Here is a 15,642-nt window from a genome sequence, read left to right as displayed (position 1 = left end):
CTCCCCACCCACCTACCGGCAGGTACCCCCCCTCCCCCCTCCCCCCCCCCCACCTCCCCCTCAGCATGGACGGGTGGAGCACAGAACAGGTACAGGGATGGCTCTCGACATACCCGAGCTTTGCACCGTATGCAGAGGCCTTTGGAGAGCAAGCTGTCGACGGGGCCACCCTCGGCTCGCTCTCCGACCACGACCTGAAGCACGAGCTCGCGATGGACAAGCTCGGCATTCGCCGCCAGCTGCTGCGAGAAGTGGCCAAGGCCATGAACGAGGTTGCCACGGCAGTGCCATCGAATAATGCTGAAAGCAGACAGCAAGCGTCGTCGGAGGATGGCGGCGCCTTGGACAAGACCGCGCCTGAGGCAGTCGTCGTTCATGCGCCCGTCACCACTCTGCCGGGTCTGCACCTTGTTGACGCATCGCCGTATGATCTGGCCGGCGAGAGCCCGCTGAGAGTCCTGTACGTTGGCGCATCGCCTGTGGAGCATGGGCTGGGTGGCGTCGAGGTCGAGAGCATGCTGATCGGCGAATCCCTGGGCTCGTCGCCGCTTGCGCCCGAGTACATGGTGCTGCCTCTGCCGACGCCCGACGCGCTAGAGTCGACGCTGCTGTCGTTTCGTCCGCATGTGGTTCATCTCTCGGCACCGCATGTCCCAGCTTCCAAGCCTGGGCGGTACAAGGTTGCGCTGCACGGCAAGCGGTATGCGACCAAGCTGGTTCCCGACGCCGACCTGGCGGAGCTCTTTGACGTCTCATCGATTCTCGCCGTTGTGCTCAACATTCCGCACGCCAAGCGGCTGGCCAACAAGCTCCCGTCAGCCTTTGTACTCTACTGCGACGGGCACGAGCCGGACCGTGAGCTCGACCGCGCGTTCTACGGTGCTTGGGCCTCGTCGCGCGATGTCTCGTTTGCCGACGCCCTCACATCTGCCCGCGACAACGGCAAGCTCATGTACATGCGGCTGATTCAACGCGGACGGCTCCGGGATCCGACGAATTCCCCGGCTGCGGCGGCGGGGCCCGAACCGGCTGCTCCGTCGCCGCCCAACACCAGTGGGTCCGGCACGCCACAAGTCTCGTCACCACGCGCGATCTCGCCGCGGGCGGCTTCTCCGTCCGCATCGTCCACCAGCTCAGCTGCGTCGACAGCACCATCATCGAAAAAGACGGGCTCCGGATCCGACTCGGTCTTCTCGCTCTTCTCGTCGAAAACCAAGGAGAAGATCGCGGCGGCAAGCTCAGCGCCGACGCCGTCACCGACACCAGGTGCTACAGCGGCTCGCGACTCGCCGTTTTCGCTCTTTGGCACTGGCCGCAAGACATCGTCGCCGGGCGCTGCAGGCCAGACCAGCGCTGGACACGAGTCGAGCCCGGACTCGGGCTCCGACTCGGACTCTGGGTCAGACTCGGGTTCGGGCTCGGGCTCGGGCGAGTACGAGTACGAGACCGAGTCGAGCTCGGGCTCGGGCTCGGGCGACTCGCTGTGCTCGGTCGAGCCGCCGGCGCGCCCGACACCTGTGCGGACAGTGCCGTCGCCGGAGGACCGCAAGGCGCTGCTGGAGCGGATCCTGGCCGGGCCTACGGCCGCGAGCAGTGGGCAAGCGGCACGGTGGTGAACCGCAAGTTTGTGCCGGCGGAGCGGCACGCCGAGCTCATGGCGCTTGTGGACGACGGCGACTACTACGGACTGTTTGGCGTGACGGCCGAGTCGCCATCGTCGCTCATTCTAACCCAGCGGCGCGAACTGACGCGGATGCTGCATCCGGACAACTTTGACGATCCTGCGATGCAGGCGTCGGCCACGCAGGTGCTCTCACGGATTAACCTCGCGTACCAGAACGTACTCCGCAACGAGGCCTCACGCGAGATCTACAACGAGCTCTGTGAGCTGCGGCTGTACTACCCACTGTTCGGGACAAAGCGGCTGCCGTCAATTCACGCTGCAGCCGTCCGCGACTCGATGCAGAGTCTTTACTCACGGATGAAGAGCGCCAACATGCCGCAGACACTGCTGGCCGAGGCCTTGCTGGTTGTTGACTTGCTCAACAAGTTTATTCTTGCTTGGAACGAGCACAAGCGGCGGCGGGCCAAGGCCAAGGCCAAGGCCAAGGCCGGGCGGGCCGGGCGGCGGCGGTGATGGGCAGAACGCGCAGGCTGGACCGGCGTCATTGGCTCGCGGTGCTGGTGGAGGCGAGCAGTTTCATGGTGGTGTCGTAGCCGAGAAAGACACCTGCATGGAGCGGGGCGGCGCGGATGAGGGCCGGCGCCGTGCCCTTGAAGAACGTGGCGAGGCCTTGCTCGGCCCACAGCGTGCGTGCGCAGTGCACGACCGAGGTGTAGGTACCGGCCGGCGCGCCCTGCATCCGGGTCTTGATGACATCGACCGGTATGGTAGGGACCCACTGGGCTGAGCCTGCGAGCGCACCGGCGGCAGCAACTGCAACCGGTGCGTACTTGCTCGGCAGCGCGTCGGTGAGGGCCGGTTTGAGCAGCGCGTACGTCGGGTAGTAGATAGCATACTGCGGGACTTCACGGGCGATGGTGGCGCCCAGGCCACGGAAGAGCGCGCTGGGACCGTCGTTTCGCACCACATGGGCGATGCCGTGAAAGGCCGACTTGAACGGCGGTGCCCGCGCATTGCCGGGATTGTGCCACGCTTGCTGGACCGTCTTGGCAAGCTCGACCGGCCCGCGAACAAACGACTGGACCAGGCCAGCAAAGGCCGCCGCCGGGATGACAACCTGAGCCATTGAGCCAGCACGTGTCTCGTCGACCACCTCGTCCAGCCAAGACTTTGCCCACTCGAAAGAACCAAAGGCCACAGCATTGATGACGCCGTAGCCCGCCACTGGCGCCGTCAGCCCGCGATACAGCGAGGCCGGGCCTTCGCTAGCCACCATTGATCGCAGAGTCGCGCCCAACGACACGTACTTGTCTGGCTCCATCATCATTCGCACCTTGAGCGTATCAAGTGGAAACGAGATGGCGAGTCCTGTCGCCGAACGCAGCAGCATACCGCGCCAGATCGGATGTGAGAGACGCAGCCCCCCCCCCCCCCCCCCCCCCCCCCTCCACCTCCCCACCCTCCCCCTCAAAAAAAGAAAGCAAGTCACTTGCCCACATCGCATTCCTCTGTGCTAGCCCTCAATGGCATGGGCAACAGCAGAACCACATACCGACAATGCCACCCATGTTACCGGCCACCACAGAGTGCCACCAAGGCACAGCAGCAATGCTGGCTACCGTCGAGCTCGGCTCGGCAGCCATCTGGGTCTCGAGTCGAGTGAGTGTTGGAGCCTGAGCTTGAGCCAGCACCTGCGGGAGGAAGCAGCCAGTACCTGCAGGAAATTGGAAGGATATGGCAGGGATCGTGGGTCTGGCGCGGGATCGAATATGGGCATGCATGTAGGCTCGGGCATGGGATTGGGGACTGATGGATGGTCTGAGCCTCAGTCGCGGGCTTTGTGATGTGGGCCTCCCCCCCTCTCCGGATCCAACGCTTGCATCATCGCAGTATACGCTTGTTCGTTGATGACGGCCTACTCTGGATGTATGTATGTGATGAGAGTCTACAGTAGCGATCCTGGCGATCATCACGCTCTCTGCGATCTATGTGATCTCTGTGATCCCCGCGATCCTGTCCTCTTTGTCCTACCCGCTAACTGTCGGCTCACGGGTGCTGGCGATGGGCGATGGCCCGCGATGGCTGGCGGATGGGCGATGGCCCGCGATGGCTGGCGGATGGGCGGCAGATGGACAGAAACTGGCGGGTGCTGGCGATGGGCGATGGCCCGCGAAGGCTGGCGGATGGGCGATGGCCCGCGATGGCTGGCGGATGGGCGGCGGCTCGTGGGTGGCGGCGGACGGATGGGCAGCGACGACGACCAGCCAACCCGCCGCACTAACTACGGGCGAGGCGTTGGACCACCTCACTTCCGACTTGCTGGAGGCAGAAGAGTAGACGAGGGTATTATGAGTAGCGGAGGGGATAATGTACAGATTGCGGTGCGTATGCGTCCGTTTAACGAGCGTGAGCTTGCGCTAGAGTCACCGGCGTGTGTGACCATGCCGACGGAGCACATGGTGGTGGTGACGGACCCAACGGATGGCGAGAAGCAGCACTCGTTCTCCTTCAACTATGCATACAACTCGTTTGTGGATGCTCATGATGAGGCGTACGCTTCGCAGGAAAAAGTGTTTGATGATCTGGGCAAGGCCTATCTCGAGGCCGCTTGGGCTGGCTACAACACCTCGGTCTTTGCCTACGGCCAGACCGGCGCCGGCAAGTCGTACTCGATGTCCGGCTACGGGGAGGAGCTTGGTATCGTTCCCAGAGGTCTGCGCGAATTGTTTGCCAGAATTGATGCCAATCAGGTCGATGATCTCTCGTTTCGGGTCGAGGTCTCGTACTTGGAGATCTACATGGAGAAGATCCGCGACTTGTTCAACCCCAAGCAGGCAGTGGCGAGCCTCAAGGTCCGCGAGAGCCCCAAACTCGGCATCTTCGTCGAGGGCCTCTCGCGCCGGGCGGTGACCTCTTACGAGGACGTCGAAGTTCTGATGGAGCTGGGCAACACCATGCGGACGGTGGCGCAGACAAACATGAACGCCACCTCGTCGCGCTCGCACTCGGTCCTCACCATCTACCTCACCCAGACTCGAGTGGACCAGGCGACCATGACCGCATCTGACCTGACGAGCAAGATCAACCTCATCGACCTTGCCGGCTCCGAGCGGCAGAACAAGACCGGCGCGACAGGGAAGCGCCTCAAGGAGGGCTCCGCCATCAACCAGTCGCTCACCGCCCTCGGCAACGTCATCGAGGCGCTGGCCGACAACTGCATGCCGGCTGAGCAGGGCAAGCGCCGGCGGAAGCGCATTGTGCCGTACCGCGACTCGGCGCTCACCCGCATCCTGCAGGAGAGTCTTGGCGGAAACGCCAAGACCATCATGGTGGCGGCTATCTCTCCGGCAGCCGACAACTACAAGGAGACTCTCTCGACGCTGCGCTACGCCAACCGGGCCAGTAAGATCCAGAACGTGGCCGTCATCAACGAGTCGCCCAACGACAAGGTCATCCGCGAGCTCAAGGAGGAGGTGGCCCGACTCAAGGCGCTGGTCGCCTCAGGCGGCGCCGGCGACGCGTCGGCTGCCCCGGCCGAGGACGCGGCCATGGCCGCCGAACTCGATGCGCTGCGGGCACAGCTAGCGCAGCAGACCCAGCTCATGGACTCGCTCGGCCTCTCGGCTGCAGACCGACGGGCCGAAGCCTCGGCTTCGTCCAAGGCCGCCATGGACGAGCTCAAGTCGGACCTGCGCGCTGTGTCGGGCATCGACGTCAACGTCGACACCTCAAAGCCCCACCTGGTCAATCTTGCCAACGCGTCCATCAAGTACGCGCTGGACATATCGGCGGCTGCGTCAGGCGTGACCTTTGGCTCGTCGCCCGAGGCCACCTACACCCTCGGCGGCATCCTTGTTGCTCCGATCCACATGCGCATCGTGACCGAGGCCGAAAATGGCAGTGTGACCTGCCAGCCTGGCAATGCACAGGCGCCCGTGCGGGTTAACGGCGTCGAGGTCGCCGCCGCCGGCGCCAAGCTGGCCAACGGCGACCGCCTGGTCATCGGCAACAACCACTTTCTGGTGTACGCGGACGGCGCGTCCGCTCCGTTTGGCCGCACTGCCCTGCTCAAGGTCTACCAGCTCGCCATGAAGGAGAACGCGACTGGGGCGCGGTCGTCCAAGCTCGGCGCCGGCGACGCGGCCGAGCTCGAGCTCGATGCTGCCGCGCTCATTGACAAGCTCGAGGCCGGGCTTGTGGCACTCATGCCCGACATCTCAGAGGCCAACGCGGCAGCGGCGGCGCTCGGCAAGACGGTCCGCTACGCGCCGCACATCCAGCCTGCGCTGGTCGGCGGCGCCGCTGGCCGCCACGAGCCAGCCGTCTTTGTCCGCCAGCTACACCTCGAGTGTGAGGCGTGCGGGCCGGCAGGCCCAGCCGCCGGCCCGGTCGCGCTCCTCGATGCCGACACCTTTGCTGAAAGGCTGTTCAACATGATGGAAGTAGTGGAGAACTATCGCGCTTTTGGCCTCGCCGACAACGGCGGCCCGGATCCGTTCTCGCTCGAGACCGATGTACTTCTCGGCTCGGCATACGTGATTCCGCTCGCGCTTTCGCGCGCCGGCTCCATTCGCGCCGTCACCACGCCGGTCCTCTCGCCGCACGGCCACTACCGTGGCCGGCTGACAGTCTCGATCGAGCCGCAGCTCTCGGACGCCGCGCGTGCCAAACCGTCGCTCTGGCTTCAGCCTGCGCACGTCGTCGACGTCAAAGTCACCGTGCACGCCCTCGACGACACCCCGCTCGCCTTTTCGATGGCGTCTTTGTCTCAGTCACCCTCCCCGGCGCGGCCATGCCGCTCGTCACGCCGCTCCTCGGTGGCGAGACGGCAGCCGCGCCCGACGCTGCCCCTCTCTTCCAGGGCCTCGTCCGCATGCGGGTCTCCGACGAGGTCATCGACACCGTCCTCAATGATGCACTCGTCTTTGAGGTCTATGGCGTCGTCGCTGATGCCGCCCACCCGGTCTCGCCCTTCTCGCTCCGCCATCTTGCCGCCGGCCTCACCACCGCCGACGACCTCTCCGACCTCTCGGATCTCTCGGATCTTGACGAGGGCGAGGATCTGGAGCTTGGCGAGGATGAGCTGGCCGCTCTGGACGCGTAAACTTTGCGGAGCTCTTTAAAGCTTGACGAGCTTTTATGCTGGCCACCCCCGACGTTTCAGAGTCGAGGCCATGCGTCGGTGTCTGTCTGGCAGCATCCATCCATCTTCGAGCAGCCCCCCACCCCGCCGACGAACCACACTCAACTCGCACTTGCCACCATGCTGCGGCGACAGATGATTGTGGCCCGGGCATGGACTGGACGGGTCATGGCGAGTACCGTCCCGGCACCAGGTGGACGGAGGACGGCGTTGGCGGACGGACAGCGGAAGGTGCCCAGGGGACTGGCTCGGGCCATCGCCAAGAGGGTCAAGTCGGTGGCAGCAGGACATCTGAAGGAAGCTGGTGCCAAGGCATACGCGGCATCGGGGGCTCCGAGCTACAATTCGGCACTGGCGGCTACAGCTTTCATGGCACATCGCTCGCCTGCGGTGTATGCTGCCACCGAGCGCGTGCTGGATGAGATGGTGACCAAGCTGCCGTCGGACATCCTCGCCGACGTCCGGTCGTCGATTGACTTTGGCGCCGGTTCATGCGCCTCGACCTGGGCCCTCAACCAGGTCCTTCCGCAGGCCATGGACGAGGGACTGGTGGTGGTAGAACCCTCGCCGCACATGATGGACGCCGGTCTCGCCACTCTGCCCGACGATGCCGCTCTGCACAGCCGGATCTCGGCCAGGGTCACCCTCCCGTCCACCCCGGCCGACCTTGTGCTCGCGTCTTACGTGCTCTGCGATCTTCCGTCGGACAACCTACTTGCGCCTACTATTGACCAACTGTGGGCTGCAGCTGGCAAGGTGCTTGTGGTGGTCGAGCCCGGCACGCCGCAAGGCTACGCCAGAATCATGGCCGTCCGCGACACCGTCATCGCCTCCGGCTCCGGCTCGGTGGTTGCGCCTTGCCCACACTCGGGCGCCTGTCCGCTTGCAAGCGAGCGCGACGATCGCTATGCCAAGTCGTGGTGCCACTTTGCGCTCGCCTACGAACGCACGCCGATCCAGCGCGCACTCAAGTCATCGGCAACCTCGTTCTCGCGTGAAAAGTTCTCGTACCTCATTGCTGCAAAGACCGGGGCCGAGATTGATGCCACGATGGTCGCCGACACGACGGCCTCTACCTCTTGGTCCAAGATTATCTCGCCTCCGCTCAAGCGCGGCAAGCACGTCATTATGGATACCTGCGCGCCCACCGGCGACATTGCTCGCCTCACGGTCACCAAGGGCAAGTCCGGCCGGCCGGCCTACCGCCACGCCCGCAAAGCTCGATGGGGCGACGACTGGCTCGAGTCTTGATGAGACGGCTAGTGTGAGGCTTTATGTGGATGCACCTGGCTCGTTTGCGCTCCAGACCAGTGCGAGCATCGACTGCCACACCCTCGCACCTACCTCCGGGCTGGCCTCGCCGTCGCCCTCGACCAGCTCGATGACCGAGTCGAGAGCGAACTTGAGGTGGGCGTATGTTTTCTTGCGGCCGAGCTCGCGAAAGTCCTTGAGCTCGCGGGCCAGATCTGGCTCGGCGGCGTTTCGGGTCCGCAAGACTGTCCAGAGACCAAAGCCGCGCGAGAGCGCCGTGAACCATGCCGCCGGCGCCTTGTCACTCCGCCGCAGGCCGACCTTTTTGGCCATCCGCGCAAAGAGGCCCTGCTTGACCCGGGTTGCATCGGCGAGCGCGCTCCCGATGGCCGCCACGACCTCAAACGTAGGCGCGAGCTCGAGAACCTTGAGGACCAACGCTACTGCTGCGCGTTCGTTCCCAGCCTCTACCGTCATGGCCCGGAACCACTCGCAGCCGTTGTGGGCAGCCTGTGCCTTGTTCCGCTGCTGCTCGAGCACGCAGACAAGAGTGAAGCCTGCGCACGCAGCGACACACGCGGCAGTAAAGGCATCCGCGGCAAGCTCGGGGACGCGCACATTCGACGCGAGGCTCTGGATCTGGTGCCCGGCTCCGTCCGCAGCTGCGAGTGAGGCCTCTACCAGGCCGACCATGGCTTCGACCGACGCCAGTCGCGACGACGCCACCGCCACCATGGCTGATGCCGCCGACGGATGCATGCTTGCAAACGAGACAAAGGTCCGCAGCAGCTCGTCTGCGCAGTTGGGGCTCGCAAAGTTGTGCATCTCCACCAGCGAGCTGAGCATCGCGTGCACGTCGTCGGTCGATGCGCTGTCAATGCGCGCGCCCACAAGGCCCAGCAGCTCGCCCACGAGGCTCGGGTGCTGCGCCGAGTTAAAGCCGGTGTCGACACCACTCCCCGAGAGCACAGCCGCCATGGCTGCCCCGTTCAGCACTGCTAGCTTGGCCGGCGACTCACGAGCGAGCACCCGCCACAGGCCGAGGATGAGCGAAATCCGTCCCGCCTCGGAGGTGACGCTCGTCTCCACCGACGGCGCATCGACAACCAGCGGCGCGATGGCGGCGTCGAGAACCAGTGGCACCGCATCGACCATCATACGGTACGCCTCTGGTGGCAGTTCTTGCCACTCTGCGGTCGATGCAAGCAGCGCGACAGCGTCGCGAGGAATCGGAAGCGGCGCGTGCCGGACAGCCAGTGCCAGAGCGACTGACGTCTCGCGCACAGTCGAGATTGGCATGGCTGGCGAGGTCATGAGGATCGGTGGAAGAACCTGCGGGAGGACACGGAGGAAGAGCCCGGCCGCGTTGGGCGTGACCATGCTCACAAGCCGTGCAAGGCCTGCCGAGTCGAGCTGCCATCGGCGCCACGCCAGCGAGCCGAGAACATCGTCAAAGAGCACCCGGGTTCCAGGTTCCGAGAAAGGAACCAGCGCACGGACGTACCACTCAAAGACCGAGGCAAGCAGCTCACCGGCACACGCCTCGTGAGAGGTGAGCGCGTCGATAGAGCCCCGGAGCGCTTCCATTGCCGCCAGACACTCGCCAGTATGAGCTGCGAGATCAAATGGCTGTTGCGCTGGCGCACCAGCGTCGTCGGGCGAAGGCATCGAGCAGAGGAACGGCTGCCAGAGTCCCGCAACGCCGTGCCAGAGATCCAACAGCGGGCGGGCGGCGTTGGCACCGGTAAAACCCGCATACTCCGAGGCGACTCCCGGGCCAGCTGCCGCCGCCGCTGCAGCTACCAGCGCGGACACAAACTGGCCCAGGGCAGCCACGTACGGCTCGTGGTAGATGTCGAAGAGTCGGGTCGAGTTGCGGACAGCCCAAAAGTGCTCAGTGAGGGTACCAAAGATCCGCGCGAGCTCGGTGGCATGGGTCGGGAGCGGTACTTGTGCCAGGGCGGCCAAAAGGCGCGTGGCGCCCTGCGGTGAAATGCCCAGCAGCTGCGGGAGGACAAACGGGACAATGTCGCCCGAGGCTGCGAGCCCATGCGCGGTCAGGATCCACTCAAAGACAGCAACAAGCGCCGTGGCGGCCGCTTCAAGACCGACAATCTGATCCTGGACGCCCAGCACAGTGTCAACCTCGCCCACGATCCGCACCAGCATGCCTTCGCCCTGCTCGCGTGGGAAGAGCTGGTACGGAGGCGCACACCTCGGCGCGCCGTTGAACGCAGCGAGGAGCGGAGAGACGGCGTCGTACCCGAGGGTGCGCGCTGCGGTAAAGAGGGTGTCCAGCATGGCTGTGAGCGCGTGCGGCGCCCGGTAGGGGTCAAAGACGTGCGCGTAAATCGGAATGGCGTACGGTGCGTGGAGCGCAGTGTCAAGCAGCCCAGTTGTCGCGTCGGGATCTGCCCGCCAGAATGCCGGCGAGAGGCGGGAGAGCACAAGGCCAAAGTAGTAGGCCAGCGGCGGATAGCGGACCGTGTCCGGCGAGATGAGGGCAAGCAGCCCGTCGAGAAGCGCAGATCCAACCTTGGTCTGGACGGCTGACGCGGCAACAAGCTCCTCGACCGCAAGCAGGACTCGGAGGGCCTGGATGCAGGTATCAGGCGCGGTGCCAGAGGCAGCAATGAGCTCGTTGACGCGGGTTCGGTTGCGAACGATCGAGTCGGAGACCCCGTTCTGCATCACCCGCTCGGTGTAGGGCACCACAAAGCGGACTGGTTGTCGACAGGCATTCTTGCCCGAGCCGGAACAGCTCTTCAGCTCGTGGCGCTCACGCGGCTCGTTGACATAAAGCTGCGGGAGCAGGCGAAGATACTCATCGTCGAGCAGGAGATAGTCTGTCTCGCGGGTCGAGTGGGCCCGAGCCTGGGCCACCAGCGGATTGAGCATGTACAGCATCGAGTCGACCGACGGCGGCGCGGGCTCGAGAACCGGTCGGGCGGCCAGCGGCGCGGGTTCGGCGACTCTAGCGGTGTTGATACCAAGAAGGACCTCGCCGAGATTAACCGACGGCGAGAAAGCAAAGCCGCGCGGGTGCGGGTCGGCACGCTCAAAGGCTCGAGCGACCGGCTCGAGCGGCGTCTCCACCGCTGCCTCGGGCACGGTCCAGCACCGCGGATGGATGCGGAGCCAGACCGAGGCGCCGCGGGCGAGACTCACAAAGCCAGCCTGCAGGTCGACAAGGTCGCGCCAGAGATACGAGCGGTCGACGAGCGGAGAGCGCAGGACAAGCGCGACGAGCCGATCCGGGAGGAAGCGGGCGTCGAGGGTGCCTCCGGTGTTGGCAGCAGCGGTGGTAAAGAGTGAGGCAAGCGCCGGCGAGGCGAGCCATTCGGACATTGCGGTGTAGATCTCGACCAGCTGCGGCGCGAGCGGTGTCTCGAGTGTCTGGTGGTGGTTGACAAGTGCAACAAGGAGGGTAGCAACCTGGGTCTTGAGGTTGAGAAACGGAGCCGGGATCGAGAGCTCGTCAAAGAACAGCGCGCCGTAGTTGGCGTAGCCAGCAAAGGCAGCATCATGGACACCGGACGAGGCGGCGTAGAGCGCAAAAAACATGTGAAGGAAAAGCGGATGGAGAGTTGAGCCGACCGGGAGCGCGACAGCGTAGGCAGCCCACTTGTAGATAGGTAGAGTGCACATGGTACGTGAATAACCGGCCGACTTGAGGACGCGATGGGCAGCGCCTGGCCCGGCGGCCACCAGCTGGGCACCGAGCTCGTCGAGCTTCCCGAGGAACGCGAGAGTCTCGATGTAGAGCACATCAAATATGAGCGCAGGACAGTCGACGTCGAGTGAGTGCGGCGTGAGGATGTCGTTGGAGAGGGTGGCGTTGGCGTTGGTGGCGAGTAGCGAGCGCGACTTGGCCTCGGAGCCGATGAGGCCACCGAAGAACGAGCCGATTTTGGACATGGTGGACGGCGCGGCGGCGTTGACAGTCGCGGTAGCAGCAGAGTAGGCGCCGACAAGCGTGTCCGAGACGCCCATGACGAGCGCGGCGTGCGAGAGAACGTTCATCAGAGCGCGCCGAGGCGAGGCGGCAGTAAACCAGTCGGGGGCCTGTGTGAGGACGGCGGCCCAGAACGGAAAGATGACATGCGGCAGGAGACGGGCGTCAGCAGAGGCGGGCGCACCGGCACCAGCGACGGCGTGCGCAGTCAAGAGAGCGGCAAGGAGACGGGTGACGTGGGCCGGGAGGCATCGGTCCGGCAAGCCGACCGGGACCGGCCAGTGCTGGGCGAGAAGGATTGCGGCAGACGGGTCGTCGACAATGCTGGAGGCCAGGATCTTGTCGAGAATGAGCGAGAGGAGCGAGAGCGAGTGCGGCGGCCAGCTGCTGACGCCGACCTGGGAAGGACGGTGAAGAGGAGGCGGAGGACCGAGCCCGGATAGTGGGCGTTGGCAACGGCATGGATAAACTCGAGGCCGCCGTTGGCAAAGGCGGCCGACGAGGCGCCCGAGCCAGTAAAGAGAAAGAGGGCCATGTTCCGGATCGGGGCTGCCGCGTCGGCGTTGGACTTGATGTCACCGGTCCACTCGAGGCGCGGGGTGAGCGACGGCTCCAGAAAATGTAGGCTGGGATCGATGTCAGTGTCGACAAAGAGAGCAAGGCACGAGATGAATCGGAGAACAAAGGCCTCGACAGCAGCGCGCGATGCCTTGGTTGACTTGAGTGGGCCGGAGCGCGAAGTGAGGACGTGGGATGCGTAGAGCTGAAACGCGAGGAGGCCGGCGGCTCGGTGGAGCGCGAATGGGAGAATAGGAGTACGGACGCGGGTGTCCGGCTCGCGAGCAAAGCCCCAGGGCAGGTTCTCGAGAATGGCGGCTGCGAGACGGAAGCGGACCGAGTCGACGGGCGCGTCGAGGAGCCACGGCTCGAGATGCGCGAGATGCGAGAGGTCAAACGAGGACCAGGCGCCAAGCGGTAGGCCGCGGACCAGGCTCAGCGCCATGGGCCCGAGCGCCGAGAGATGAGTGGCGATGGCAGCTAGAAGAGACGGGAGAACGGTGTGCGGGTGAACAAAAGCGATTTCGCTGAGAATGCCACGGACCGGCTTGTGGAGGACGTCGCGGGTGGGAGGGTGAAGGTAGGCAACGTGGAAGAGCTCGGTGACGACGATGGACGTGAGAACGGGGTGGTCGGGCCGCTTGGCAAGGGCGCCGACGGCGGCGAGGGTAAAGACGGCGCGTGACGAGTTGAGCTCGTCCTCGGTGTCAAAGCTTCGCATAAAAGTGGCGCGCAGCTCAGGGTATGCATCTAAGGCGGCGAGCCACTGGCCGTGCGACGAGATGTTGGCGACAAGGCTCATGTGACTTGGATCAAGCTCGAGGTAGAGGACAAGAAAGGCGTGCCAAGCGGTGGTCTGCGAAAGCTCGACGGCCGGAAGGAGCGGGAGAAAGCGACGGGCACGCGAGCCGGGTGTGGCAAGGACGCGGTGGAGAGTGAGGAGGTAGAAACGATCGAGGTGCGAGGTGAGCCGCGGCGACCAAAGGCTCGAACTCGCGGCGACGACCGAGTAGACTTCCCAGAACTTGACAAGTGCGACGAGGATGGCGCCGAGGCGGGCGCCGAGCGAGGGATACTCGGCGAGGGCGGCGAGCGAGGAGCAGGTGGTGTCGAGGAGAAAGGTAGAGAGTGCAAAGACATGCTCGGTGTACGAGGGAAAGTCGAGGTGGCGCGCGGCAAACATGAGGTGACAGAAGAGGTTGCCAAACGGCATCTGCTCGAGGAGAGCGAGAAAATCGCTCTCGGAGAGAACAGGGCGGGCCTCGGCATCGGCGACGACCGGGTTGAGGAGGCGGGTGAGAGTGGCCACAAAGTGGTGGAGGATGGCGTCGTTCCATGGAAGCGGAGGAAACTGCAGAAGGACAACACCCCAGTCTGCCACTCCGCGGCATCGCAGCAGCATCTCGAGGAGGGCCGAGTGGATGCCGACGTCGCCGACGCGAAGGAGCATACCGCCGATGGCAAGGATCCACGACCGGAGGGTGTCCGAGAGCTGGGCGGTATAGGTGCCGACCTTGCCAAGCGCCTTTTGCTCGTATGAGAAGAGAACAGAGAGCATGGCGAGGAGGCGGGAGCGAAGGGCGTGCGGGAGCGGCGACGAGTCGAGGAGCGCCGGCGGGGAGTGGGGAGGCACGGCGGCCTGGTCGGCGGCGGCAGCAAGGGCGCGGGTGACGCACACATCGACGCGCATCGAGGTGAGTGAGAGCTTGAAGATGGCCAGGTTGAGCGAGGTGCTCCACTCGGCGCGTAGGGCAGCCAAGTCGGTGGCGACGGCCGACGCGGCCTCGTGCGAGTAGTCCGCGCGGTCGTAGGTGAACGAGGTGGTGAGAAGCTTGCCGTCGCCGCAGCGAGCCTGTGGTGAGACAGTGAGTGACGAGGTTGTCCACACTGCATTGGCCTTGGTCCGCAGCTCGGCCTTGTATGCTTCGATGGCAGACCACGAGGCCTCAGCAGCGAGCGCGGCGGCAAAGTACTCGTCGACGAGTGCGGCAAAGTCAGGGTCCGGGCTGGGAAGCGGAGCGAGCGAGTTCTGACTGCCGTCGAGAAACGGCGAGACGTACGGCGCAAGCGGAGTGTCCAGCAGTTCGGCAAGCGTCGGCCCTGCAGCGGCCTCGAGTGGAAGAACCGACGTGGCAGCTGATGCCGAGACTGCGGCAGCGGCGGTCACCAGCGCCGGCTCGCCCATGGCCGCCTTGTCAGCCTGCTTCTGTGCCTGGAGCCAGGCACGCTGCTCGGTGACAGAGGAAAAGACAAGCGAGTCTGCGTCGGGCGGGCAGTGGCGGCTGTCGGCGAGTCTGGCAGCGGCTCGACAATGGTGGTGTAGACGGCAGTCGGGGCAAGATCATCAAGCGCCGGATACAGCATCGGCGTTTGTGGGACGTGCTGGCCCTCGGGATCAACCGAGTAGGGAGGCGCAAGCTCGGCAGTCGGAGCAGAGGCAACGGCGGTGGCAGTGCCGATGGAGATGTCCTCGAATCGAGGCGCGATATGTTCCGGAGGCTCATCGGCCATCAAAGGGTCATCAGGCGAGTACGGAGGCGGAGCTTCAGCAGATGCGATGGTAGACGGCCCAGCTTCTTCGTCATCGACGTCATTGGGAGCGGTGGCGGCGATGGGGGGAGGATTGGTGCTGGCGGTAGTGGGCTGAGTGTTGGCCTGAGTGTTGGCGGCAAACTCGTACTCATACTCGTACTCGGACTCGTTGTCGGTGGCAGCAGCAGGTGGACGCGTAGAGGTACGAGACAGACGTGGGCGTTGTAGGGTGGCCATCCTCAGGAGGATGTGGTGAGGCAGAGAGTGGTGGTGGGAGATGAGTGTGGCGGTATGTTGGTGTGGGTAGGCCGTGGAAGCCGTCGCACGTGCGGGTGTGAGAAGTGTGTCGTCTGGAAGGGTTGAGTCATGGCTGGCATCGCGCCATGGGGATCTTGAGAGGATGGCGATTAGCGGGGATCAAGCTTTGATATATGTGAGTATGTGTGTATGTGCGCGTACGTGTGTGTGTGTGAGGAGGCACCCTTCCTTCTCGGATCCCGAGAAGGCAATCATGCTGGTTGCCGGCTTGACAAGAGCTGCATGACACAAGCCCGACAACAAGGGGACGATGGCTCTATT

At 64.6% G+C, this 15,642-nt stretch overlaps 6 protein-coding genes across 6 annotated transcripts; 4 read left to right on the top strand and 2 right to left on the bottom strand.

Moving 5' to 3' along the window:
• Positions 1-35: 35 nt before the first annotated feature.
• On the top strand, positions 36-1,616 carry AMSG_04581 (uncharacterized protein; the record flags this gene model as incomplete). The annotated part of the gene is made up of 1 exon (XM_013902802.1): positions 36-1,616. The coding sequence occupies exon 1, from the start codon at positions 66-68 to the stop codon at positions 1,614-1,616; it is 1,551 nt and encodes a 516-aa protein (XP_013758256.1). The 5' UTR covers positions 36-65.
• A 38-nt stretch (positions 1,617-1,654) lies between these two features.
• Positions 1,655-2,824, top strand: AMSG_04580 (uncharacterized protein; the record flags this gene model as incomplete). Its single annotated transcript, XM_013902801.1, has 1 exon — positions 1,655-2,824. One exon carries the CDS (start codon positions 1,655-1,657, stop codon positions 2,135-2,137), a length of 483 nt encoding a protein of 160 aa, XP_013758255.1. The 3' UTR covers positions 2,138-2,824.
• On the bottom strand, positions 2,166-3,271 carry AMSG_04579 (carnitine/acylcarnitine; the record flags this gene model as incomplete). The annotated part of the gene is made up of 2 exons (XM_013902800.1): positions 3,177-3,271; positions 2,166-2,992 (listed from the first exon to the last, which is right to left on the bottom strand). The coding sequence occupies exons 1-2, from the start codon at positions 3,265-3,267 to the stop codon at positions 2,166-2,168; spliced, it is 918 nt and encodes a 305-aa protein (XP_013758254.1). The 5' UTR covers positions 3,268-3,271.
• Positions 3,272-3,884: 613 nt separating this feature from the next.
• Positions 3,885-6,740, top strand: AMSG_04578 (kinesin family member 1B). The gene is made up of 2 exons (XM_013902799.1): positions 3,885-6,342; positions 6,450-6,740. Exons 1-2 carry the CDS (start codon positions 3,973-3,975, stop codon positions 6,726-6,728), a joined length of 2,649 nt encoding a protein of 882 aa, XP_013758253.1. The 5' UTR covers positions 3,885-3,972; the 3' UTR covers positions 6,729-6,740.
• Positions 6,741-6,887: 147 nt separating this feature from the next.
• Positions 6,888-8,411, top strand: AMSG_04577 (methyltransferase type 12; the record flags this gene model as incomplete). The annotated part of the gene is made up of 1 exon (XM_013902798.1): positions 6,888-8,411. One exon carries the CDS (start codon positions 6,888-6,890, stop codon positions 8,016-8,018), a length of 1,131 nt encoding a protein of 376 aa, XP_013758252.1. The 3' UTR covers positions 8,019-8,411.
• Positions 8,040-15,042, bottom strand: AMSG_04576 (uncharacterized protein; the record flags this gene model as incomplete). Its single annotated transcript, XM_013902797.1, has 4 exons — positions 8,040-8,057; positions 8,112-12,371; positions 12,404-14,758; positions 14,842-15,042. 4 exons carry the CDS (start codon positions 15,040-15,042, stop codon positions 8,040-8,042), a joined length of 6,834 nt encoding a protein of 2,277 aa, XP_013758251.1.
• Between the last annotated feature and the right edge of the window lie 600 nt (positions 15,043-15,642).

The sequence above is a fragment of the Thecamonas trahens genome, assembly GCF_000142905.1.
Source record: "Thecamonas trahens ATCC 50062 unplaced genomic scaffold supercont1.20, whole genome shotgun sequence".
Taxonomy (NCBI): Eukaryota; order Apusomonadida; family Apusomonadidae; genus Thecamonas; species Thecamonas trahens.
The sequence above is the reverse complement of the archived record's forward strand: the minus strand, read 5'-3'. Positions and strand labels throughout refer to the sequence as shown.

Coding starts and splice junctions, on each gene's coding strand:
- AMSG_04578 (XM_013902799.1), top strand. CDS start 3,973: ATGAGTAGCGGAGGGGATAATGTACAGATTGCGGTGCGTATGCGTCCG. Junction 6,343..6,449: donor TCGTCGACGTCAAAGTCACC/GTGCACGCCCTC, acceptor CTCGGTGGCGAG/ACGGCAGCCGCGCCCGACGC.